General features: G+C 43.3%; 1 protein-coding gene across 1 annotated transcript; it reads right to left on the reverse strand.

Moving 5' to 3' along the window:
• Positions 1–23,268: 23,268 nt before the first annotated feature.
• LOC106887983 (synaptojanin-2-binding protein-like) lies at positions 23,269–27,861 on the reverse strand. The gene is made up of 3 exons (XM_014941864.1): positions 27,294–27,861; positions 25,720–25,815; positions 23,269–24,738 (listed from the first exon to the last, which is right to left on the reverse strand). The coding sequence occupies exons 1-3, from the start codon at positions 27,582–27,584 to the stop codon at positions 24,598–24,600; spliced, it is 528 nt and encodes a 175-aa protein (XP_014797350.1). The 5' UTR covers positions 27,585–27,861; the 3' UTR covers positions 23,269–24,597.
• Positions 27,862–27,954: the final 93 nt, after the last annotated feature.

Consider the following 27,954-nt stretch of genomic DNA (forward strand, 5'->3'; position numbering starts at 1 on the left):
GCAGGGCAGGCCTAGAGATGGCCACCACATTCAGCCAAGATTCCAGCTCACCGGGCAAGTTCATAAGGATTAGGCAGGTCCAAAGTCTAGCCAGGATGTCAACCTATGGGTCAGGCCCAGCAGGACAGAGCTGGAGACCAGCATCCTACCTACGCCACTGGGGGAGGAATTGCTGAAGCAAGGACTTACGGGCCAAGGCTGGGCTGAAATGGGGCTCATGGCCATGGGCAGCCCCAGGGGAGTATAGGACTCTATCTCCTCAGTTTACCTAAAGCAACACTGTCAACCAATAGCCAAGCAACGTACATAGAGACTTTCAACCTGGAAACTGGGATGAAAATGCTGAATTCATCTTCATTCTGATGCTAAGGATTAGGCAAGTAGTTGTTGTTGTCATTACTACAAATTCACAGCACAAACAATAACGGTTCAAGAGCAGCCAACATATGCAGTCAAAAGGGATCATACACAGTAACAGTAATTTGTGTTGTATATCTGCTCTACTGACCAGCACCACCTATAGGTACCACCATGCCAGCTTTAGTTGGTTCATTTTTTTTACTAGTTTTAATCCCTGTCACTCAAAAACCTCTGTTAATTTTAAAGAGGGAGATATTGATCTATACCTAAGCAAAAATAGTAGCTTTCCAGCTCTCCAGAAGTACCTTGTCCCTTGTTTGGTTGGATACAGGAAGTGGGCAGCTCATTCCCTCAGAACAACAAGAGGGTGTTAGACCCTCTTCGTTGATTCATTGGATCTCTGAACATGGATAACATTTTACAACTTTACAAGGCTTAGTGATGGGTTTTGTTTAACCCAATTTATTCTGTAAGACATAGACTGTGGCTAACCATTAGACGTGTACACTACTCAGACAATTATTTAGGCAAGCCAAAACCCACTGCAGCACCTTCTCAAACAAAATTTCTCATATATAAAAAGATCTTCAAACAGTGAAGGAACATCTGCTGATAAGAAAACCTATCAGGATTTAGAGATGGAACTCAATAGATATTCCCCACACACACACACTCCTCCCACCCCCAAATTTTCATAAACTTGCTGTGGTACACATGGCATAATCTGGCTACCAATGTTTTTGAATACTGCTAAAATGTAAGCTGAAATCTACACCAAAGAAAACCAGTAACAGTGTCCCATCTCACCCACATTCGTTGAGCTTAGTTTGAGGTCCTACTTGGCAATGGCAAACTAATAGAAAGAGTCCACTGCACAAAGTGAGGCTGTGGCAGTGCACGTATTCCGTTTTCCACCTATTTTTGCTGACACCATGAGAGTGGCCCCAACTTTAGTCACCATCTGCAGTCTTTCACAAAGGACCTATGTGCTAATCTCTTTCAAGTCTAAATGCAGGAAGATTCTGGTTAACGGTGCCAAAGCAAAAAGCTGTGTGTTTGCTGCTACAGAGCTACTGATACCCAAAGCTTCAGATTGAACACATTTGTTATTTAGGAAGGCAGAAGCTATCACAGATGTCTTGGAAGTGTACTGGTCAGAAACTGATTATTTGAATTTATTTTCCCCATCATTTATGAACTATCCTGTAATATGGTTCATGGTCTGAACAGCAAGCAAAAAATATGAACCCAGCCACCCAAAGGGTGAGGAAAAAACAAATCTGCCTTGCAACAGCGATGGAGAAGGTTCAACTGGCAGAGGGGCTGGGAGAGGCACAAAGGCCTCTTGCAAAATTGGTGGAGTTCATGGATGTGAGGACGTGTTTCTTTCCCTTCACTAACCTCCTGCATCCAACCTGATTTTGGGATGCTGTATCCACCCTGCATCTTTGCTAATGTCTCAATCTCTTCCTCTGATTCCAGGACCATGGCCTCCCCACAAAACACAGCCAAACAACTATCCTGTGGTAGCTTCTCTCCAAACCCAAGTACATTGACTTCCTCACACCCAATAAAGAATCAGGGAAAAAGGAGGAACAGGAGAGCAGCCGACCCAGCTCCCCAAAGCACATGTGGGCAGGGTAGGCAGCAGAGCTTCAGTTCCCCTTGTCCAGGGCCCTTTTTACCCTCAGCAATATGTCCTGGGACCCATCCACGGATGGAAGCCAATTCTGCATGACTTTAGGTAGCAGAGATGCTAATACCAGCATTCCAGCAGAACTCCACTTGCTGCCTTCCTTTCCCCACATACTTTTAACTCGTGAATGCTACGAAGTGCCACAAAGCACCGGTGGCATGTCACTAACCGCTCCAACTTCACCACAGAGATGGCAGCTCCTGACAGGACTACTATCAATAGTCTCTGAATCACTTTGAGATGAATCAGGCTGTTAAAATATTTAATAGTCATGCACCAGCTTGGCTGCTTCCTTACCAGGCTCAGACCTTACAAATTATGAGTAATACTTGTATTGAACATGGAACCAACGTTTTGAAGAAAAAATAATCTCTATTTCTCCACTGTTTCTTTCACCCACTGGCTAATACCAGGGCAAAGATTTCCAGACTGCTGATGAAAATCTTCTGATGAGACTGAATTATTTTATCTTTAAACAAAGGGGGAAAAAAGCATTACGTGAATGTTTTTCAAATAGCTTTTACCTTTCTAAGTATTCATGCCGTACTTCCTGCTCTCCAAAGGATGAGGAGGCTAGGTGGCACTGCAAGCTAGTGGACTAGCTTATTATTAAAGGAATTAATTAAGGGAATTTGGTGATCTTATCAACAAGCTCCATGGCTAATGGAGATTTCTTCAACCCTTAATCACTGAAAAATTGAAGTCAACAGACCTAAGTACGTGATTTGGCAAGGTCAGTCCTGGAATGAATAGCCAATAGGAGCCTACTTTTCCTGAAGTACTGTTCATCCTCATAGCTTTGCTTGAAGTAATGGATTAAGTATATAAAAATGTCAATATTGCTTCAGACACACATCAGTTTGCCTGTTCTGCCAGTTCTCCACTGTACGCATCACGAACACTAAAGCACACACATTCTCCCCTACAGCCATAACCTAGCCTAACAGAGACAGTGATGTCTGCTTCTTTACGGTTGAAGCCCTAAAATAAAGTTAAAAATAAAATAATAAAATAAAATAGCATCATTCTTCCTGTGTTGTCTTACTGGCAGTATGCCAGTATCAGAGGCCTGTCTATGTTTCTGCTAGGAAAAAATTATGATCTCAGTAAAGGTGTTACGCAGGCACAGTCCTGTGGGCTCACAAAAACACACACAAGGTTGTATTTCTGCCAACAAAGCAAAAACCCATAGCAGGCTTGCTCCTTCCAGCGAGCTCTGTGCCTTGCTCCATCAGTGTCATTCCTGACACCACCTCTCTCGGTCTTACATCCCTCCGTGCACACACGCGTGTGCATTTTTGGTTCTCTGCTCTGGGAGTGTTTGAAAATGCACACGCTTTAGCCTTGCTCAGGCCCCACCTTAGAGTCCCCTGGCTGTTGACCATTCCCACTGTCTCTGGTTACTTTACAAAGACATTTCATTTATCTCTCTGCGTGCCTTGAAAAAATACATAGTGCCTGCCTTGCCCTTACTTGCATCTTTGCACAGCAGTAATCACAGTCACCTTCTACGACAATAATTCTCATGTATAAAATAACTACAAGAAGGGATCTCTAGCTCTGAATTAGGGTGAAGATGTTAGTTTGAAGGACAGGCATTTCTAGAGTAAAAGCTCCTGCATGATTATTACTTACAAAAATGACTCCTTATTGAAAAGCAAAATACACCCTTAGCAGTATTCTAACAGAGGCAGGGTAATTACAAGACACAGCACCTGGGAGGACAACAATAGATTGAAATAGCAAAATCTTCCATATTCTCAAATGTGACACTCCTACTTGTATAGTGTAATTTTTCTTCCATGCTTTATAACTTAAATTTTGATGGTCATGTGTTAAATCTAAGATTATGACATGCCTTACAACGACACGAGGATTGAACCTTTCAGTCTCCAATAGAACTTGTCTAAAGGGGACTTAAATTATGCCATCAGCTCTTTCATCTGCTCAAACAGGATAACCCTGTGATCCTTAAAGCACGTCACACACCTGCTACCTTGATTTCACACACACCTTTGTTGCAGTGACAGCAGCACTCCAGAATATATAGTAAAACCTTAGCATCATTGCACTTAAGAGACATAATGGCTGCCTTTACACTGAGGCTCCAAAGATACCACTCACACGCAGACTGCACTCACGTACTTCATATGGCTGTGAACTTACTGGAGCAGAAGGGTCTCAACCCCACCTCTGCCCTCTCCCTTTCTCCTACCAGGGAGCTGTGAATTCCCAGACCACCACCTCTTTTCCTTTCTAACTCCTGATCTCACCCACCAGATGTGGGGAACGGCAGAAAAATGCAACAGTGCTGTGGCAGGAGAAAAGGAGATGAGCAAGACCCACTTCTTGGGCCAAATTTGCTAAAGGAAACAGGCAGATGTGGCTTCCACAGGGTCTGTAACAGAGTCCCAGGTAAGAAGTGTGCAGGAAGAAACAGCCTCTCCATATCACGCCTCCCCCCCAGCCAGCACAACTCTCCCTTCTCACCAACAGGACAAGCCAATACCCTTCAATTCTTCTGTTTTCTAATCTTATCCATTTTCTTCCCAGGTTCATCTTGCCATAGAAGTCATTTTTGAGTCCAAGAGGAAACCCTGTGCAGGGAACTCACACTGACCTGGGACAGATCTCAGCAGCTCCTCTGCTTCTGTAATCCTGGAACAGCTAGAAGAGGGAGATGATTTCCAAAGAGGCTGATGGGAAAAGGAGAAAGGGAGGGGAAAAAGGGGCAGGCACCAGCTGAGAACTGACCCTTTTTATACCCATCCTAATCAGCCTTGTGGCACACATGTGTCTCACGTTTTCAGAGATTAGGAGACAGCAGGCTTAGCTCCTGGTCTGCTCCCAGTCTCTCTCTTGATGCCCACTGAGAATTCTGGTTAGTTCTTGTTACCTATTATTCGATGAAGGGCGAAGAACTGATCTGGCTGCTGGCAGAATTCCATTTTATTCTTAGACGTGATAAAAAACTATTGGGAAAGTAAATCAACTGAGTTGCAAATCAGTTGAGTCAAATGGGCAGTCCTTCCTGATCTAGAAACCAGAACATGTGAAAGCAGCCACGGAAATGGCAATTGCTTCTGGTGCTCTTTAACAGCCAAAAAGTTCAATTATAGCACCGCACCAAACCCCATCCTGTATTCCTCATGAAAACAAACCCTTATGGGCTACATAAACACAAATGGTGTGTCCTATATGATTTCCTGCTCACCACTATATAAGACAGGTGAAAAGGGCTTGCAGGCAGTAACAAACCAGTGCAAATCCTTTGTTGGCCAAGATGTGCCAAAGTAGCAGATGAGAATTGTGCCACCTTAGCACTACCAGCAGAGAGCTCTGGCTTGCAGACACATCACCCCACTAGTGCCTGGACACTACTCCTTATGTAAGAACCAACAGACTGCAATTAATGTATTTATACCAAGGGGCAACGTTGGTATTTGGTGAAAAAGCAGAGACAGTTCTCCCAGTGCCAAAGCAGCAGAGCTAAGCCATGCAAAGCTCGGCTGTAACACAAGGGCAGGCTCTCATCATTGAAAGCACCACAGAATGACACAGCCCAGGGTACAGCAGGAGGAAATAAAATAGGCAGGAGGAAAAAAAAAGAAAAGAAAAATCATTTTTAAAGATGCAATGGGAAGATCTGCTGTGTTGGACTGGGGCGGGTGGCGGGTAATGAAGGAGAAACACATGATCTGAATTCATCAAGTTTCTCCATCTTGCCACAGAATGACCATCTGGAGGCCCCTCTGGGATGCGGGAGACTGCACCAGTTTCAGCACACAAGGATGCAGAGTCTATAGCCCCAACACATCATCAGAGAACAAGGCTGAGAGGAGCTGGGGGATGTTTGGCAATGAATGGGCTTGGTCCAACACAGAGACTGAAGCCAACTGAAGGGTAAAGTCAGAGGTGCAGATTTTAACCATCCCCAAAGGAACTTGGACTATTAGAATTGAAAAGGAAAGTCTGATTTTTCCACATTTTTCCACAAGGTGTTCAGGGTTTCATTAAATATGTGTGTACATAAGTGTATATTCATACATACACACAGATTCAGATACATATTTAACAAAACTTCAACTTTTGGCAAGAGTTCAGTGCATTATTATTCTTACTTTGCTAAAATCCCTTTACCCACTCCCCAGAGTCCCTCCATGGACAACGCAGAAGAAGGGAATTTGCTTCTTTTGGTAAATCCCACTGAGACTGGCTGGGAAATCAATGTTTCCTGAAAAAAACTACCCTCGCCTTCTGGATGAAAAAGCCAGTTTTTACTGAAAACACACCGCAGCAGAACAACTCCTGTCATTATACAGAAAGGAACTGCTTGCAAAATGGAAACCCAGCAGGCGCTCAGCCTTTCTCCTTCCCCAGCTGAAAAGCATCCCAGCCTCATCAAGGCCTCAACAAATTCATCCTTAGAAATTTAAGCAGCACAACTCCACCTTTAGCCACCAAGTCACACACATACATATCCCCTCTCTCCCACTCAGGGAGCTGTCTTGCTAATAAATGCAAGGAGCTTTAGCTGTATTTTGTATTCCAGGCATACTCCAAAGGGGCTCTTGAGATCTAGCTATGCTGATAGAATTCAGCTTGGCCTCGTTTGCAGCTGTTACTGAGATCCCAAATGGAATCAGAAACAGGTCAGGTGTTTTCCATTATATTGAATTGCATTGCTTTTGAAATCTCTGCTAATCACATCATATGAGAAGAGAGATTCAGATGCCAGATTCCAAAAAATGTTGGTTTAAAGGAAATTTCCTAAAATCTGCTTAGTGGCATCCCCTGTCCCCGCCACTCAGTTAAACTCATCCAACCTGGAAATGTATCCTGACCCCCACAGCTGAGGGACAGTCAACAATATCCTTTGCACCAGTTCATCTGTCTTTCTGCCAAGATACACCTGTAACAACTCAGAGCACCTGAATTTTCCATCTGTGAAACTCACTGCTAGCAATAAAGAGACTCTCACGTATGAGGTCTTTTTAGATGTGTATGGAGTGTGTAACAGTACAGGAATAACCCTACCTTCCACTCCAACAAGTTTTTCATCAGGGCTACATCCCCATCTCCCTTGTACCCACTCCACCACTCAATGCTGGCCTAAGATGAGCTTACCTCCCCTGGGACTACCATGGAAGAAGGGATCCATCATTTCTACAGGAACTAAAGAATCCACAACACAATCTAATCTGGAGAGCTCCCCACAAACTGCCCTGTGTTGCCTCATCACAGCTGTAGGAATCTGTGAGGGAGGCGGCATCCAGAAAGAAGTATGATAGTTCAAAAACACCATCCAGCAGAGTGCCCGAGGTTACAGACACAGCAGCAGAGCAATCAATGGCAATCAATGGCTGTAAGTAGAGCAGATAGGCAAGAGGCGAGGATCTGGGAGAAAGAGAGAACACGGAGCTACAGGAATCAAGGTGCAGCCATCAGAGGCATGCTTTACATGTACACAACGGCATCCACTCAGGACTACTAGGGATGCATCTTTGTACAGATGCTTGCCACATCTGGAAGCCCCACTTCTCCTTGATGTGTGTTGTCCTGGAACGGACAGTCAAAATACTTTGGTAATCTCATCTTTAGATGTACTCAACAAGGGTCAGGCCCTATCCAATGTCTGACTTGCTGAGGCCAAGCGATAAGGAAACCAATACCTTTGCTCTCAATCATACCAATCCCATCCTTCTGTCACACCTGGCCCAAAGCGTACTTTGCTCTTTCATACAGAGTCAGTAAAACACCAGGAATACGCAGGTCTTAGAGATAACGATGGTGCATGGACCTGGAGGCTCCCAACCTCCTTGAGTCACGCTAGGTTCTCAGGTGAGGGAGAAAATGCCCAGGGTCAGCAGGAAACCTTCTGTGCTGCGTTCCCAGAGGATAAGGCATATTCTCTGGAGGCTGCTCTGCTAGCAGTACTGCAAGCATAATGCCATTTTCCATCATCTTCCCACCTCCCCTTTGACGAGCTCACATTCATACTCACTGCCCAACACGAACAGCAGTCACTTTTGAGCAAAGTTTGCAGACTGCGACTGTCACAGACTTTCCTGTCACTGCCCAGAAAAGGGCCAAGGGTGGGGACAGACACACATAGCACTTCTCCCTGCTCCTCTCTCAAAAGTCAGCATCAGGGCTCTTGGATTTATCCTCTGAATAAGCTCTGTGTTGATGGCAATGAGAAGCTGAAAGAGACTAGGAGATGTGAAAACCCTCCAGGGAACCATTTCAGAGCCAGGTCCTCTAGGAAAGCTTTTGACTCTCTCTGAGAAGTCCTGGAAGGTCAGGAGATAAAAGCTTTGCATCAGATGTCCTTTGCTCAGCCTGAATGTCTGAAGCATCTTCCTTTTGCTGGAAAAAGGCCAGGCCAGAGCTCTGAGCACTGACAGGAGACACCCGTTCCCACTCAGGTAGGAAGTCAAAGTCAGCAAGAGCAGAGGACATGGCCACAAAGGGTTTGCCTTCTGGCAGCTCAGTTCTAACACAGCTCACGTTGTGCCTGCAAACCACACAGGTGACAGATGTGTTCTGCTTATTGCTTACTAGAAGAGCGCCAAATAGAAAGGATTCACTGATCATACCCTCTCCCATCTCCACTACCAAAGAAAATGCTATTTACCTAAATGAAGAGGAGGTATTCAACCACACAAGACAGCTACAAGATGGGTGCTCAAAGAACTGATACACTCAATTGAGCAATGTAGAGTGTGTATGTATAAAACAGAAGCCTATTTCCTGAATAAGCCATACCTGCCAAGCAAAGTATCTTGTTCTAACACATGGTGCCTGTGACATTTACCTTCAGTCGTGAGGAGACTTACAATTCACAAGTGCCATAACCATCTATGATTCATCAGCTGTCTCCACAGGACTGAAAAATAAATCAGATTGAAACTATCATCGATTTTATACATGCTTATTAACACATTATTTAATGTGCCAAGTTTGTTTTGCTTTGCGTAGTTGAAGGATTTTTTTTAGGATTTTTGTTTATTTTATATACAGCTTGGAAGCTCTGTGCCATGAAGTGAGTTACACCTTAAAAGTGCTTTACTGCTCAGAATTCATGTTGTTTATTTTGCATTTTAAAAACAACGTCCCTCTCCTAATATATTGAAGCTATGAACAGAAGCCCCACTGAATTCAGAAGCAAAAGCAGAACTAAAAGACAGCAGCAAAGGCTGGATGCAGCCACCATTCTGGGGGTCAGGACAGCTCATGCCCTGGGCAGCAGCCCCTCTGTCGTGCAACACGGACCGCATCACCGTGCACACGCTGCCACGGAGAGGTGACCCCTGTGAGTGCCTCTACTGATCCCCAAACTGCAAACAGGCTGCCCGGGAGGCTTTGACTGGCAGGCTGTGAGTGAGCAGCACTACTACGCTTTTTAGATGAGCTCGTAAAGACTGCAATTCCTTTTCATGTCCCGAAAACCTGGAGCACGGTGACAGCTCGCTCTGAGCAGCACAGAAAGTCTCTTCAGTAAAATTTCACTGGCACACGGATCCCGACAGCCTCAAGTCTTCACTTCCTCTGCCCTTCCAACCTCAGAGTGCTGTAAAGGCTCCCATTCCTTTTGCTCTGCTTCTAGATGGCTGGGTACCAAAGCACAGGGGCACTAGGTGTCACGCACAGGATTGGCATTGAATGGCTGCTCCATCACAGGGGAGGAATAAGAGATCCCAGGAGCAGAAGCAGAAGGGAACAGGGGCCAAAGTAAAGCCCTTGGCACCTCAGTGTAGGCAGCAGCAGCTGCAGTATTCTGGGATGCCCCAGCACTAAAAATAGTTGTGACTGTAGAAGAGCTGTTTTGTTGACACCTGCCACCATATAACTTGACACATGCTGAGCTGGCCTTACAACAGTCGTGTTTGTAGCTGCACCCTGGGAGGTATTTCAGGATTTCATCAAAAGTTTGTCACCAAATGCAGACATGGACACACACACTCATGCCTTTCACATCTCAACACTGACTTCTGAACAGTTCTCAGACACACGGATTTTGTAGGTAGTCCGTATATAGTACGGGCACACAGAAGGGGGTCCTTATAAACATAAAGCTGAGTGCATGAAAATGGAGATGAAATAGTTGTCAGTCAGAAGTGACAGCCTTCAAAGACTATCACTCCTGGTTTAACTTCCATTAATAATGACAGGATAAAATGGTGCTCACGTAACTGTGGTGCTATGAGAAGGAATCTCTTCCAGTGCAGGTATCTCCTAATAGACAGCTACATTCTAAAGAAGAACTCAAGATTTTCAAACTCAGGTAGCTCTATTACAGTTAATTAAAACATTACTAGTAATTAGGGAACCCCATTGGCTTCTCTTCTCCCTCCCTCCTGATCCTCCTCATCCTTGAAATTCATATTTGAACCGCCCTGAAGTGTGGAGGGTGTTTCAACTCTGGATTCATTTCAAACCAGTTGGCAGATAAAGTCAGGCAATGGAATATGGATGGAAACTCCAATCAAACTTCTTCAAAGTTCAGGAGAGTAGGACTGAGATCTGAAATGTGGAGTATTCACCTCCGTTCATAGATAACTAAGGACAGAGTCAGCCTTTCAACACCTTTCAATCACATAATGAATGAATTTGTCCCATAAGACCTGGTAAATCTGCACAATTTAAATCTGGGACTAAATAAAGGTAACAGTTACCAAACGCTTTCAGCTTATTGGCATACCAATTGTAAAATATATATTTTTAAATCCTATAACTGGGAACAGAGCTAAGGAAACTCTCAGCAGACAAAAAAAGAATGGAGCATAAAATAGATATGTCAGAAAAAACAGTCTGCAAAATAAGGGTCCAATAAGACACCAACAGCAAGAGGAATTAGATACAAGTATATTGGAAATCAAATGCTGCAGCACAAGTATCTAAATCCATAGCTGTTGAACCAACTTTTTTTCCCCCTCTTTCTCTCATTTTTTGGAAAACTTGCTAGGCTAAAAGAAGGGCATTGCATTAAAGCTAGATAAGAGAGGCAACCACAATATCGCTCTTTTTTTTTCTTCCTGAAGTAATCCAGAATCAGCAAGTAAGCAGCTCTTTCAGTCCTAGTTTTGCAACCCAGACCATCTTTTACAATTTTGTTCTGGAAAATAAATAAATAAATGAACAAATAAGGAAAGCAATTTTAAAACCTTAGACTGTGTTTTCTGCATTTGTATGCACCACGTTGTTCAGCTCTGGTAGAAGGTTTAGCATGAGCAATATCTCACCTCATTAAATCCAGCTACCCTGCGAGCTCAAAATGCACTCTGTGCCGCTGTTAGCAATGCTACTGCGATTCTACCACTGTGCTGTTGAATTCAGGAGAGGCTCCAGCCTGTGTTTCTGCCCATTAGGAAGACTGCCAGCTGCTTGTTTGCCTCCAGCCTTCCTGTTGCCCTAACTGTTGCTGTTTGAAAGAGGGAAAGATAAAGACAAGGAAAGGAGAGGGCATTTTGTGGATAAAAGAACCTCATCTGCCAATATTCTTAAGTGATCTCCAATTCTGAACAAGATACAAGAGTGGAACAATGTGGAAATGGAAAGGAGCTGTTAGAACACCACTAATTACTTGGTTCTCTACAGAAATAAGATAACTACCTCTAAGGGATGCATGTATTACTCCCCCAACACCACAGGGTTGCTACAGCTTTATTAAATTGTCCCAGAAGACAAAGCACTACCTGTTGAGAACTATTCCACTTACTTCACTGGAATATTATTAGATCGCCCCTTCCTGAATCTTTCTGGGTGCTGCCATCTGTAAAGGGTTGGCTTTGACTGCTATACAATTTCAGAGCTTGTGGGAGTCACAAAAACCCAGTTGGTGACTTTTCGATGAGCTGAGCACCGACAGCTGCCCAGAAGAGTCCCGTAAAAAGAAACACAGTGCTTTACAGAGGGAGCCTTTTGGCTTGGCTCTCTTCCGACCTGCAAAACACCAGCAAAACCAACAGTGAGTTAGTGCAGCTTTCCTTTGGCATCTCAACCAAAAATCATACTATCTCTTAAGCTCAGCATCTGTTCCAGAGGACAGGAGTGTAGAAAATACTTCCAAAAAGGCACAGGGAGGAATCTGGAGAACAGTGAGCAGAAAGCTTCTTACTTTTCTTCCTGGTAAATTGAGAGAAGAGGAAAAACTGAAGTTCATGGAGGAGTGAAGCAACTAAGAGTCTATACCCAGAGCTCACCTGCAGGAGGAGGGACTGGAGCTCTCTCTCTGGAACAACCTTTGCATTCAGTGACACATTGCCAGCCACATCAGCACCTCGAAGCGTATCTCCACATGGGGAAGTTTAGCTGATGAAGCTTGATAATAAAGGTAAGAACCTATCATAATCATTACTTACTTAATAATACTTACTGAAATACTTACTGAAACTAGTAGAAAAAGTATAATACTTATTGAAATACTTACTGAAACTAGTAGAAAAAGTGGAACTTATTAAGATGCTATCTAAAAGAGCTTAGTAGTCTCCACTTGAAACATGAGCAGAGGTGAACTGCCCCAAACAAAGGCACTTCTGGGTCTGCCCGGGGACTCTAGAAAAGGGCTAATGTGTACATTGCTTTTAGTGAAGGGCTGCAAGCACACAGTTGCACGAGGGTGAGAGAGGAGTCAGGAGAAACACCACAGGAACCAGCACAGAGTAGGAGAAGAAAGCAAATAAACATGACAGAACAAGCAGAACCTGGCTTGGAGAACCCTTCAGCAAGGGAGTTTTGGGGTGAGATCTGGGTATCTCCTTGAAAGAGATAAGGAGAGAGCACAGACACTACCTGCTGTAGCAGACGAGAAAAGGACCTTGAATATTTTTGTAAATTGGAAGTTAATATCAAAGATTCCTAAATTTACCATCAATTTCTTTAGTATAAATAATCCAAATGGACTTGGAATGTGAGCAGCAAAGGATGAGGCCTAGATGTTGCAAGTGACTAGACAGACAGTAAAAACATGCAGGTTTATTAAGAGCACCGTCTCTTCCAGAGAACTGGAAAACAAGTTTGTTTTAGCTGATTTTATAAGGCTCAGATAGTAATCTGGGCAAGTTAGACCTTGCTTGTCTTCTTAATAAATCACCTGAATAGCTCCTCGAAAGCAGAATCCTAAAGACACCCCTGCAGGATTATGGTGGAAAGAAAAAGCGTCCTCCATTGTAATTCTTCAATTGTATCAGTAAAACAGTTGGCAGGAGAGAACTACAGACCACCTTCTATTTTTGGAAGGCATCTAGCAATGCTCCTTATGGTGCAGTAATGAACAATTATTGTTTGAGCTACAAGAAGTACAATTTGACCTTACTGATCTATGATTGAGGGTAGAAAAATGGCAATAGGCAAACAATTTTCCTCAATGACAAAAGGTCAACAAGCAGGATCCATCAACTTTCAACACTTGGATGTATTCTGTTTAAAATACAGGCTAGTGAACTGGAAGAGAAGACAAGCATTACAACAACAGTATCCCAAGTGATACCATTACATAGAAAAGCAAATTTCTCATTGCACTTGAGAGTGCACAGATCTTCATTGCTGCAGGGCTGCTGTGCTTTTCCCTAAGCTCCTAGAAGCATCTAGGGCAATATTTGCAAGAGCTGACCAGAGGCAGTTATCTGCGTGAAGGTCCCATCCATTTAGAGACAGGACAGGACTTCAACAGAAGCTCTGCAAATCAAAAAACAACAGGGATTTGGAGAAATCCTAGAAGAATACAGCTGGTGTCTATGAACTATTGGTTAGAGAGCTGTGGTCAAAAAACAACAGGGATTTGGAGAAAGACCAGAATTCTAGAATACAGCCAGTGTCTATGAACTATTGGTTAGAGAGCTGTGGCACTGTCCACTCAGGTAAGTTTTTCAAAGTCTCCACCCTGAACAAGCACTTGATCCAGCTATGTCTATTTGAATTTGGACCCAGTTCCCTAGTTTGGAGTTGTCCCTCCTACGGAAAAATTCATTATTATCATCCTGAAAGAAGCACAGTCAATGCACCCGCTCCTAAAAGGGGGGAACTGCATTTTGGACAGTGAAAGAAGTGAAAGTCAAGAAGAACACCCCCTCTCTTCGACACTGGTAACTCCACTGATGCGCAGATTTTCCTCCTGATGTGTGTAATAGACAATTCTAATGTGCCGCTTATTCTGGTTTGCAAAGCTGAAGATGTGCTGGGTAAAATATTAAAGCTCTCCATCCTTCTGCCCTCTTCATGCTCTTTTATGGTTATTTCAATAATCAACATGCATCCCTTTAGCCAAGGAAAAACAATACAGCCAGTCACAGATTCTGGCATAGATCATCTTGCTGGAGACCTTCTCCACGCAGCCATGTGTGCAAGCAGCTGTGAACAAGTAGCTCTAAGCGTCAGCTCTTGAACAGGCTGTGTTGTTAAAGCCTGGGCATAAACACACAGGCCCCCAAATGATAAGCTTAAACCACACTAACAACTGTTTGAGAAAGAGTTCCTTCATCAATAACAGCTATTAGCACATCCGAGTCTGACTCAACTCTTTCACCATCTGCGACAACATGTGATTTGCATTAATCCCTCATTTTCCTTGCACCACATTCTTCTTAGCATTCATGCTTCCCAACTTGCAGGAACATTTGTCTGACCCTTCCCCACAAAACAACAACCGTCAATACATATATTTAGATGAGCCAGTGACCATAATGAAGAACACCGCACTAATTTGATATTGCCATCTTGCAAACCAACAAATTGAGAACTGCTAATGAATCACTAATGCTCAGTGTTTCTATCTTCAACAGGCAGTGTTTGTACAGACGGGTCATTTCTGTGTGTACACAGTATTCCTTCCTTTTTTTCATTCCTACTCTTCCACACGCTTAAAAGTATGTTCAGATAGAGAAAGTGTATCAGATGCCCTCATGAAAAGTATGGGGGCTAAATCACACAAACACTATGCATCAGAAAGAATTTACCAGGAAAACTGTTACGTGACAGAAATGCACCATTACCGGTGGTTTCACAAAACAAGCATCCTACTTTTAACACCTTAGATTTAATCTGTACAGGAGAAATACAGAATACCTTTAAAAGTCAAGTCAAGCAATATAAATTCATCTCTGAATCAGACTCTCAAGAGGACAGCTTTGGGGCACACTCAGATTTCCCTTCTGCTAACCCATCCCTGTCCCACGGGTGATAATTACCTCTCTGCCTTTCAGTAAGGGCAAATAGAGATCTCTTCCCCACAGGGAAAAAACACTTTTCTCTCTCAGTTTGTCTATCTGATTAACATAATAAAGTTAAATTCAGAGAAAATGCATCAGCCTGTATTTAGCCTTAAGATTGTGGTTTCCATTTCAGGCTTGAAAAAGTTCTTGTATCCCTCCAGAGAGTGGAGGAGCCGGTGACAGACAGAAAACTTTCAGAATCAGGTGAAGAAAGGTCAGGTATTTTTTGCTGACAGGCCAGCAAAAAAAGCAATATATTTCAGGCACTGAAAAAAATCACTAGAAGGCCATAGCAAAGCAAAGTTTTAGACAACAGTTTCCAGTTTGGTGCTCTTAAAATAGATGAGCATTTGACAAGCAAGAGAGACAAATCTCTGCCATCCTCCTCCTCCTCCCACCCCCACTGCCAGGAGAAGCGTGGTGGGAACAGCAGCCTAACGTTACTTTTCTCCACGCAAGATGTTTATCCTCTGTAACCCCTGTTGTTAAGCTCTGAATCAGAAGTGGTTGCCCCTATTAAAGGGCAGCCTACAATCTCACCTCTAAAATGTTAAATATCATGACTGTCAGAACCTATTTCAGTCAGTTGAAGCTGCTGAGAGCAAATCGCTTTAACTTTAACCACCTGAAAACCAAGGGCATGTTGGCTTTGTGCAAAAAGTAAGGCTGTGTGTTTGGAAAGAAGGACCTGCTTCTTGAAGAATCAGCACAAATGCTCACAGGACACCAGCTGAGCCACACTCAAACAGTGCCACAGGGTGGCCCAGACCTCATCCTTTAGCTACAACTGATGAGTCCTCGAGGTTACCCAAACCCTTTCTCCATCCACATCCAGCCCACATCTCCATACCCCAGTGTTCACCTCGAGCACCACTGTACACATTCTGATGCCAACATTTAAAACAGCACTTAGAGACAGCAGTAACAGAGTACAGGGGTTTCACTGAAGCAGCATTTCAACCATGCTTTTTCTTCTTAACCACAGCCACAGAAGTCCATGTGCTGGATTGTGTTTGGTTTTGTTTTCCAGCTCCATACCACAGCTTCAGAACCGTGTGTTCTCATTCAGCTGATGAGTGCTCTTACATCCTCCATTTAGGATTTTTGCATTCATACACTACAAACAGATTCAGTAGCCAAAATGGGACATACCAGCAGTTGAAGAAGAAATTAATTAAAGCTTGCCAAGCAGGGAGAACTTGAATATGAAACGGGAAGACTTTTTCCTCCTCATCCTGGCATGTCTGAATGTTCACACAAGAACATCTGAAGTCCTGTTTCACACTCTCAGCGAAATGCAGTGGAGCCCATAAGCCACTGTGCTGTATAATCCTTTTCCTCCTCATCCCAGCATGTCTGAATGTTCACACAAGAACATCTGGACTTTTTCCTCCTCATCCTGGCATGTCTGAATGTTCACACAAGAACATCTGAAGTCCTGTTTCACCCTCTCAGCGAAATGCAGTGGAGCCCATAAGCCACTGTGCTGTATAATTTTGGTACAGACTCAAACATTCTCTTTTAATTACCACTAGAAGAAAGGTAACAGTTTGGTCAGATTCCCTGACAATGTCTATGCAACACTCCCTCAGTGGTTTATAGTTAACTGGCAAAGCTGGTACCACCGCTAGGGAAAAATTCAAGCAAATTAAGGAAAAGGACTGGTAAGACTGAAATTTCTTTGCAGAACTATGATCTTCAAGTGCCCAGCTGGCAGACAAACTGGCTTTTTGCGGCTCTCTTGCTGCAACTCAGCCACGTGGCGTGTGACATGAGCCCACATGGCTCGGCTGGGACTCAGAAGCCCCTCACTGCTGCAGGGGCTCAGATGAAGGGATCAAGGAGGTTGGTTTCTGCAGAGAAGCTGCCCGTGCAGAGGAGGGCACGTGTCCCACTGAAACCCACCCTGCTCTGCACCTTTTCTGGCCTTACTTCCTACCTGGCTTCCGCTCCCTTCCCATGCGACCCCAACATGGCAAAGCCAAGAATATGTGAATACTTCCCTTACATAAAAAAAATCCACGCAGTCATGGATTACTACTCACTTTTTAAAATTAAGTTTCTGAACCACATTCCCAAACTTTGGACTATACTGGCTATATTTAGAAAGAAGGAAGTGAAAGAAGCCCTAATATACAATATTACAATTCTTATATCCCCTTTACTTCCATGTTTTACAGGAAAAGGACTGGTAAGACTGAAATTTCTTTGCAAAACTATGATCTTCAAGTGCCCAGCTGGCAGACAAACTGGCTTTCTGCAGCTCTCTTGCTGCAGCTCAGCCACGTGGCATGTGACATGAGCCCACATGGCTCGGCTGGGACTCAGAAGCCCCTCACTGCTGCAGGGGCTCAGATGAAGGGATCAAGGAGGTTGGTTTCTGCAGAGAAGCTGCCCGTGCAGAGGAGGGCACGTGTCCCACTGAAACCCACCCTGCTCTGCACCTTTTCTGGCCTTACTTCCTACCTGGCTTCCGCTCCCTTCCCATGCGACCCCAACATGGCAAAGCCAAGAATATGTGAATACTTCCCTTACATAAAAAAAATCCACGCAGTCATGGATTACTACTCACTTTTTAAAATTAAGTTTCTGAACCACATTCCCAAACTTTGGACTATACTGGCTATATTTAGAAAGAAGGAAGTGAAAGAAGCCCTAATATACAATATTACAATTCTTATATCCCCTTTACTTCCATGTTTTACAGTTTCAATGATTTAGAAGTTTACTAAAACATGCTGAGAAGCAATGAATGCAAAAGACTATTTGGGATAACTGTGAACCCACTATTTCATGTGTTGCATGTCAACTCCCATACAGTTTATGTACCCAAGTGAGACAGCAAATATTTCACCAGTTAAGCAAGTAATTTCTTTCATACAGAGTCTCCAGTTCCATCTGGGAATCCCCATGCTAACAACTTTCACAACCAGATTGCTAGTATCTCAATCAGTCTAGATTTAAAAAACACCTTTAAGAACACAAGCATTTCCCTGCACTAATGAATGTTAAATAACCACAGAACCATCCAACTCACACTATTCCCCATTTAACAGCTTGATGTCCTTCAATTAATGTCAGCAATCTACCTTGAAAACTGTCTAGGAACTCTAAATTTTAATTGATTTGGTGAAACAGAGCTTGTTGTCTATTTGCATAAATGTTATTAACATCCAGAGTAGCCCTAATGGTTCACCAAGTGTTTATTACTAGTTAGACTGACGTAGGCAAAGCAGGTGGCTGTGTCAAAGATGAAAAAGCAGCACGGCTCACACACCTCACACTGCTACTTCTCCATTCCCAGAAAATGTTGTGTTTCAACCAGCTGGCCCCAGCTGTGTTCTCTGACTTCCCCCAGCCCAAGCTGCCCTGCTGGACCAGGTTCAGCTGCCATTGCTTTTAAATCTCATTTCCTTTTCTTTAGGAGCACGCTTCCCTCACACACTCACTATAAGAAGAAACAGGTTTTCTTCAGCCCTTCTTTCCTCATCCACTCTAAGTCTCTCCCAAATTTTTTTTCCCAGAGATGTTGTTAGCCACGGATATATAGGCAACCCTGCTCCCAAGCACAAGTACAGCTTTCCTTCCAAAACTCTGCTTGCCTTTGCTAAACTTTCTCTCTACTTTCTCTGGAAATACTCTGTCCCAGAAGAAGAACGGCATCCTTAGCATGAACTTCACTTCTGCTGCATTTTCCCAAGCAGTGGACACATGGTCATCTAGCTGGTGAGCCCTAAGATCTGCCCATCCTGCCCATCCAACCCACAGCAGGAGATGGGGTACAGGTCTAATGGGGACTGCCATGCTCTAACGACTGGAAATATCTTTTCTCTCAGCACCACCACTATCAGAAACTTGGAAAGGTGAGACAGACACATCACAAGGGCCAAAAGGGCAAGCCTGGAGCTGGAGTTCTCATGACATCAACACAGATCTTCAGAGGCATTCCAAAAACTGGAATCCAGCCAGTAGAATCTCATGCTGTAGACCCTGGACCATCCTGCTTAAAATACTGATACTCAGCAAGAGCTTCTAGCATCCACATAATCACAGAGTAAAGCTCTTAGGTCTTTCTTGGGCTCAGTTCAGAGCTGAGCAGAGCCTCTTACCGCTCTAACTGTACAGCCTCAGAGGCTACCTCAGAGGAGACCACTCTGGTGCTTGGTGTTCTTGTGATCTGTCCTCCAACACATGACAAGCCAGCCTGAACGAGGGCAGCCGCAGAACTAAGTGCCAACATTCATTTCCAAAGGGAAGAGAAAAGAAAAGGAATAAGAAACTATAAGAAACGATAGCTAGTTCAGAGCAACTAAGGGCACAGAGTTGAATTAACAAATAACAGCATCTGCTGACACAGAGAAAAAGCGGTGATTTTTCTATGACAATTGCTTTTGTCATGGCAAGAAGTGCAAGACAGGCACAAATGTTGGCTGCTGAGAGGTGGCAAAGAGGGACCAGAGGGAAGAGAACTTTACTGAAGGGAAACATGGCAGGAAGATTCAGACACAAAGACAAGCACGAAAGCTTGGTGAACGATCTCCAATCACTCACAAGCCACTCTGAATTACCCTGCATATTTAGCACAGTTACTCTTCTTTACTAAGAGTGCCAGCCTAGGAAAGTTGGGTTTGGCAGCCAGGTAAGAGACACACAGCTCGCTCTACAGCAAAGTTTGCCTGCCATCAGTTATAGCTGCCAACAGCAAAGACAAAAGCTTTCAGGTTTGACAAGGAAAGCTGTTTTGAGTCTGCACAACATTGCTCTTCATTTAAACCAGTGTACGTTCTCATCGTACATGGATCCTTCTTCAAGGAAGCTTTGAAAGGCCTGGAGTCCCCCTCAGCTGCACGTGGGGAGAGACAGAGCAGAGCTCCAGAGAGGACATGTATGAAGCATGGCAGCACGGATGCGGCACAAGCCTGCCTAAAGCTGGTCCTGAGGAAAACCCTGAGGACAAGGGTATAGTTAAGGCCCTCCTTACTTCACCACACAACCCCCAGCCTGGGGGGCACTGCCCCATTAATAAACTATCTGCTCTTCAACCTGAGTAGAGGAAAACGACTTCCAGAGTGAAACCCCACATCGCTAAATGAGGAAAGAGGAGGGGAGCTCACCTGGTCTGATTATTACCCTTCTATGAGCTTCTGCCAGCAAAAGAACAGATAAAGTTTACTGACCATTCAGATGTAATCTACTTAGTACTACGCAATACACTGATAGATGTATTCTTTAAAAAAAAAATAAAAAAATCAATGCTATACACTATCAAAACACATCCATTACAGAAAGAATGCAATAACTACGAGATACCAACAGTTACTGAAAAATCATAACAGCGGGGTGGACATTGCCTCTGTACCAAACTCCATTCAGTATTTTCACCAATGGTCTGGCAGAAGACAAAACCAGTACTACTAAAGACAGTAGATCAGTAAATAATGCAGCACACAAGGCAGAGAGTGTCAGTGTGTGCAGCCAATTCAATAGGAGATGCAGTCATTCAACAAAACACGAAGTCCGACACCTTCACCCACACCATGCAGGTCACATCTGGGTATGGATGAGGATTTATAAGTCAGAACACACAGGCACTTAACACTCGTTTCACATAGTGTCACACTGTGACAAAAAGAGATTAGTCTTTCCATCTACAAACTGGAATTAAGAGAATTTACCTCTCACGTAGCAATGTTTATTCTGTGGTCTAGCAAAGGAAGAAGGGGAAAGCCGTATACCACTTCTAAAGAGATCTGTAAAAGTTATTTAAGAAATGCCAGCTCTCAGGAGTTGGCTTAAATTGCTTTGCATGTGTCTACTTTCACGAAAAAAATTTATTTTGTAGATAAAAATGATACAAAAAACTCCTGGCATATGGCACTGGCATGCTCAATACTGAGACTCCACACATGGTTGGGGTGTCTGCATGTTACAAAGCAATACAGAAACACTGGAAAAGGTGGAGAAAGCCACAGAAACTACTCCAAGAGAGAAAGTATCTTACATTGAGAATCTTAAAGGGCTCAGCTGGCTTCATTTCTTAAAAATAATGAGACATAAGGCAATTACAACACACAAATCCCTTCACAGGGAGGGACTATCAGTTATTAGAGGCCTCTTTAATCTAGCACAGAACAACCTAACAAACCAGTTGTTGAAACCTAAAGGCAAACTGAAAGCAAGGCACCTTTCCCTCCCACACGCTCCTTTCTAGTTTGTTTTAATTAAAAAGTGCTAGAAGTAGTGCATCTTCCTATCTTCAGATCAAGTCTGGCTGCTCTTTCTCACTGTTATGCCCAAGTCAAATACATATTATTAGCACATACAATTCAGGAGACTGTGAGACACAAATGCCAAGAACATACAGGAAGTCAAACTAGATGAATTTGTCTTTAAACTATGAATATGAAAATCCAGGCTTCAGCAGGTCACTAAGTTCACAATACAGCTGAATCGGGAGGTTGGACTAGATGATCTTCAGAGGTCCCTTCCAACCCCATATCATTCTGTGATGCTGTGATTCTTAAAAAAACCCAAACATCTAAACTACAGTTACGATGCTTTTCATGTTTGTCTTCAGTATTTCAGCTTTTTTTCAAAACTCAAGAGATTTAAGTTGTAAGAAAAGCTAAGAACCTCTCTGATCGCTTGCATTTACAAACTGTCCTCGTTAGATGTTAATTCCATTCTTCCACAGTGACAGAAAATGTGTAAGGAGCATTCAGGGTAAAGATGAAACTCAAGGAAAGCTACAGAAATCACATGGTGGAAAAGACTTTGGGAAACACACAAAGTTTAGGTGAGACAGTTCAGCTGCTGAAAGAAAGTAATATGAGCTACAGCATATAGAAGAGTTTGGGGTTGAGGTATATTTTTCCATAAGGATTTTGTCAATAAATGGGACAACAGGTGACTGGGGATTGGGAAAGGGATGGTTTGGGACTCCTTGGGCACTGGTTTGAAGGCCGCAGACACAGAAAGGTGTTCCTGAGGGTTAGACTGAATGGTTTAAATCCTGAGTAAAAACTACTATTGAGACTTCTGGAAAAGCCACTGAGTTAATGCTGTGGTATTAAAATCATTCAGTAATTGTAAAAAGAAATCCAAAGGAACACTATGCACCAGAAGGGCCTTCTCTTGCCCAGTAAGCCACAACAATTATCTGGGCGTTGGATATTACCCTCTCCCCCTGCAATGAACTGCCTGCAACACAGATGGCAATCATGTCTCAACAGTATCAAAATCCCAAAGCTGAAAGGTGGGAAAAAAAAACCCACACTAAAACAAACAAACCAACCCAAAGGCTTTGCATTCTCTGCTCACTTCAGTGGGAAATGAGTAAAACTAACCACTCCTGCAAACCCTCATCCCCCCCACGTAATCCCCCTCACAGAAACTTGACTCAGGGAAGGGCTACCAAGAGGTTTGTCCCAGACAGACCTTCTTCTTACTGCCCGTGTCTTTAGTCTGATGGCTGTGATACAGCACTAACTCCTAATCACCCCTCTTAACACACGCGTGTGCTCCAGGTGGACACCACAGCCAAGTACTCAGAGCAGGTCACAGACAAGCAAGCTGGTTCCTGCTGCACCTCAAAGAGCCATCCCAACAGCAGCCCTTCTGCTAGCAAGCATAACTGGTTTGCAGGCCAAGGCAAGTTGCCGCACGCATTGGCCCAGGCCATCCAACACCAAGTGTACGTTCACCAAACCTCAAGACTTTTCCCAAAGTCTCCCAAGAGCATTCAGCAATATTCCTCTTTCTTTGCTCTTTCCCTTCGCCTCGAGCAGTTTATAGGCCAAAGCAAGATTTCATGTGGTCTAAGTGCTCTGAAACTCCAGGGTGATTTAGGAACGTCGTGTATAACAGCAGGCCATTTCTATCTCCAGCAGATGGCAGGAATATAGCCCTAAGCAAACACACAACAATTTCAAATATATCGACAATGTCCTGCTAGAATAATAAAGAATATAGATAAGCAAAGCACCAAGACACCAGTTTTTCTTTGTTTGAAAACATATATTGCATATGTGATTTCTTTTTTTTTTTTGGCATCATACAAACCATACCGTGCATTTTGCTTTTCTTTTACAAAAAACAACAAAACACATTGATTTCTTGGAGACAAGAGAAACAGGTACTACCCCCCAGAGCTCATGTCAGCTGGGGCATTTAAAACCATTCAAATCACAGTGATGAAACCCTGCTGGTAAATTCAGCAACACTCTTTCCAGAGCAAGGGTCTCTTCCTTTGGTTTTACTGGCTAAAGCTTACCCTGGCTTACACCTGCCAGTCTATCTCCTGACGATCACAAACCAGCAACAGCCAGGACAATCCCAGCCTGCTGTCCGCTTCTCCTTTTCAATCCTCGTAAGATTTTCTGACTGCACAGAAAACAGAAAACTTTCTGCCACAGAAAACTTTATCTATCTACTCCCCATGCAAAAAATAACCCCCAAAACAGATCTTTAACCTGAGAGATGCAGACTTCAATCCACTTGATGGATGGAGGGACTATTGCTTCATTACTAATTTAAAAACTCTTCTGCAACTTCAGCACCCCCAAACCTCTTGCCACTGCTTGTCCTTGTGATTCAATTGTCTGTCTGTCTCTCTCCGATACGGTAGCATTTTGTGGAAAGCTTTCCCTTACAACTCTGACCCAAGAACTGTGACAATCAAAGTCTTTGACTAGCAGCAGGCTATCTCGTGTCTTTCCAGAACTGGTAGAATACCTCACCAATACTGCATATTACCATTAAATCAGCAGCTACACTGATGATTTTACCTGTGAAACCACAGATTAGGTTTTATACATTTTTCTTAAGGCATTTATTTAGCAACAACCAACAAAAATTCAATGGAAAAAATAATATACCCTCTGCATTGCTTCTCTTTATTCATGGTTCAGACAGGGATCATTAGTTTCAAGACAAATTCAGTGGAAACAAGGTAAAGCCTCTAGTAAATGTTTTTGATTTAAAACTACTCCAACCCCCGCTCCCTTTAACCAAAAGTCACATCTTAAAACATGGAATAGATGAGTGTGTTTGAAAGTTCATGGTGCAAAATAGAGGGGGATGGCAAAACCTCCTCAGATTAGTCAAAAAAACCCAGCTATCCTACTCTATACATGAATAGTCATCTCCCCCTCCTCCTCTCCGCTTCCATCCACCCTGCAACAAAATCAATACATAAAGAACATCAGCAGCAGCTTTATGATAGGCAATGATCCTTTTCGACATCAGTCTGTGATAAGATCGTTGATTCTCTATCTTTAAATTACATCATAGCTGTGTAAAATACGCAGTGATATCCAAAACGTGAACTCTTCACATCCGCTGTCGATACCTCAGCAAGATCCAGACCGCTGCCGCAGCGAGCGCCAGGCCTGGCACCAGAAAGGCTGCTAGAGGAAGCCCACCTGATTCTCCATCGTCTCGATGACCCACGGGGCCATTCTGTGGCTGCAACTACAAGGGGAAAAAAAAAAAAAAGCATTTATTTGTGTCAGAGCCTACCACAGGAGAACCCCCAGTTCTATGTCACGACCAGGGGGTTCTGTAAAGGATGGGCAAGGGGGTTTCCCCAGGGGCCTGTAGACTCTGTGCATGGGAGGGTTAGAATGGTTTTGAACAGACTGAGCTTTACTGCAGGGTACCCAGTCCTTACTGGGCACCCTCATGTTTCTCTGCCACGTTGTAAGTGAGGGCTCTACCAGCTGGAGCAGGGTATGTCTCATACAGCAGAACCAATGACACACACACACAGAGTCATCCCTTGGTGCACTTCCCACCACACCATTTCCTAGTGTCTTTACCAGGAAAAGGGCATCACTAATTCTCTCCTTTTTTCTTATCTGCCCTGTACACTGGTCCAGAAGATTTACTCCTTTACTAAAGAAGTAGAAAAGGGGCCTCAATCCACCTCTCCTCACCAACATGCGGATCAGTATTTTGTCAACTTCAGTGCTAGCCAGAAATTACAACAGTGGATTAAGGATTCCGCTCTTTCTATATCCAAAATGGTGACAGGGTATTTAAACTATAGCAGCCCACATTTGTTTCTTTGTGGTGAGCTGCACACACACCTCAACACTAGCATGAGTGATGACCTCTCCAGTAAGATTTTGTACTCTGAAACAAAACTAGAGAACTTGAGATTCTGGCTTCACGGACAAACCCCTGAGAAAGGAGATCCAAGAGAAAACACACCATAGTCCACCAAAACAAAGGTGGACTTCTCCAAACTCACCTCTGCACTGATACTGTTACAAACTAGTAATGCATGGATGATTACAGCTGTGGTCAACTAGAGAAGGCCACAGTTCAAACAAAATCTTTATGTGCATAATTCACATGGTATTTTTCTGCTTCATGAGACAGAGAGCTATCCATCATAGAAACCAGTCTAACACGAGCGAGAAATAGCCCTAAGAAACAGGTAGAACATACCCTACGCTGAATTTTCAGAGACACGTCATAACCTGCATTCCTGAAGAGTTCCACAGCATCCTTGTGCCGCAAATCCTTCAAGTCTCTGCCATTGACCTAGCAAAAAAGGAAAAGGAGAACCAGTTGCTGAAGGGCGAAAGGAAAATCTTTAATGATGCAGGCTAACATAGGAAGGACAGGAGATAAAGGAGACAAAAATCTTCCTCCTTCACAAAACTCTGCATTTGGGGCACAATATTATAATCGGCAAGATTTTTATGTGTTGAGAAGTAACAAGAAACTCCAAGCCAAAACACATGAAAAAAAAAACTACCTAGAAGCAAAATCAGAATACAAGAAGACAGTTGTGTCAATAGCAGCTTCTTATGCTGTTGCTTTACTGGAAACAAATCAAAGGTGTAATTCTGACAGCTAATGAAAATAAAAGAGCAACTACAGCAAAATTACGAGTCTCTTTCCCATGTTGTTCCCTCTACTGGTCTACCTTTGAAGCCCTCCTGTTTGAAAGAGTGTTGTAAACATATATTTAAAAGCCTATTGATGCAACAAAACAAAAAAAGACTTGCATACATATTGGCATCCATTTGAATGTGTTAGGATTTTTCTTAATTTAAAATAATATCTCATGGCAGAAGGTTTTATAACGTACTTGATTTCATTCACAAACTGGTGATATTCAACATAATTTTAGTTTTTCATCCCTGTTACTCCTAATTGTATCCCCTGAGATCACATCTAGCACCTCCCTTCTCTGGGTATTTAGACTCCCCAAACACAAGTACATAAATATTAAACTGTCAAAAGAAGATAGGATAATATTCTCCATTTAACTTATGGTCATTTTCTGGATCAATAACAGGCTCCAACTAGTGCAAGGCACTCTATAGAGACTAAAAAGAGTACATGTGGAACATAATAAGCAAGTATAAAATAAAATTAAGCAGTATTAGTAGATCACGTTTCACACTAGGACAGGGTACTTCACTCATCACTTTGTGAAGTGTATTGTCTTATATGATTGCCAACTGTCTGAAGAACTGGCAGGACTGAACCTCAGTCACTTGAAAACATTATTCTAAAAGGAAAAGCCACCTGTATTATTCCTGATGAGCCGAAACGAAGAGTTTTATGGCCTCAAAGTTTTAAAGCCTAAAAATCCCCCTGAGCAAAAGGATCAGTAATCATGGACTACCAGTAAAAAAATGGAAACTTAAAGGTGGAAGACCTTTATTTACACACGTGTAAACGATGATCCATTGTGAGCAAGAGAAGGTCTGATGGATTCTAAAACCTTAGAGAGGCAAGTAACAGAGAAAATACAAACGCAGCACCAAGGACTGCTTCTGAGACAAATCAAGAAGGCAGAAGAGATGAGCCCATGTGTAGAGGCACTCATCTCCCTACTGCTCAAAGCTCTCCCCACACCCACAAGATAGCTCCTCCATGGAGTTCACTCAGCGTCACCTAATTCACATCCTTCTCTCTGTGCACCGCGATGGCAAACTTGCATCTCACATCACATCACTGATCATAGCATTTCAAGAACACACGGGGCGACAGAAGAGAGGCCTTACCGATAAAATTTTATCTCCTTCTTGTAATCGGCCATCAAGGTAAGCTGCCCCATCCTTTTTGATCCGGCTGACATAGATGCTGCTGTCATTGGAAATGTACTGCTGATCTGTCCCACCAACAATGTTGAAGCCCAGCCCTAAGGTAAGCCAGAGAGAGAAAGCCGATGAGAAAAAGCTCAAAGCTTCAGATGTTCTTGCTGTTGTCGGGGATTGTACCCTCCCACATTGTCCTGTTTTCTCCACCATACTAAAACTCACAGCGCACAAATCTGCATCATTCTTTCCAACCATCACTGTCTAGAGAAGTTATTATCATTAAACTGGTCTTGAAAACAGAGGAGAGACCTTGAACGCCTGAGGGTCCAAGATGCTTCATTCCATAAAGCATCCATGAGCCATTTTCAGGTGGGTGTTAGGGAATACTGAGGGACATCCCATCGTTTCTGAGATGCCAATTCAGCCCTCAGCAGGAATACACAACTTTAGCACAGGATGAAAGAAAAAGGAAAGCATTCTGCATTTCACGGGAGGCTATACTAAATCATTACCTTTGAGCAACAAGAAATCATGCTTGGCAAGCATTTCATGAGCTGTGAAACAGAGTTAAGAAAGGCGAGGAGCTTTACACACTGTCTAGAGATGAGGAAACAGGCAAGAGGAG

Source organism: Calidris pugnax, unplaced genomic scaffold (assembly GCF_001431845.1).
Source record: "Calidris pugnax isolate Ruff unplaced genomic scaffold, ASM143184v1 scaffold56, whole genome shotgun sequence".
Classification (NCBI taxonomy): Eukaryota; Metazoa; Chordata; class Aves; order Charadriiformes; family Scolopacidae; genus Calidris; species Calidris pugnax.

Excerpts from the sequence above, each read along its gene's own strand:
- LOC106887983 (XM_014941864.1), bottom strand. The coding sequence starts at position 27,584 with ATGGTTGGAAAGAATGATGCAGATTTGTGCGCTGTGAGTTTTAGTATG. Across the intron at positions 25,816-27,293 it reads AAGGAGATAAAATTTTATCG|GTCAATGGCAGAGACTTGAA; the intron begins GTAAGGCCTCTC and ends CTTTTTTGCTAG. Across the intron at positions 24,739-25,719 it reads CTCTGAAAATTCAGCGTAGG|TTGCAGCCACAGAATGGCCC; the intron begins GTATGTTCTACC and ends TTCCCCTTGTAG.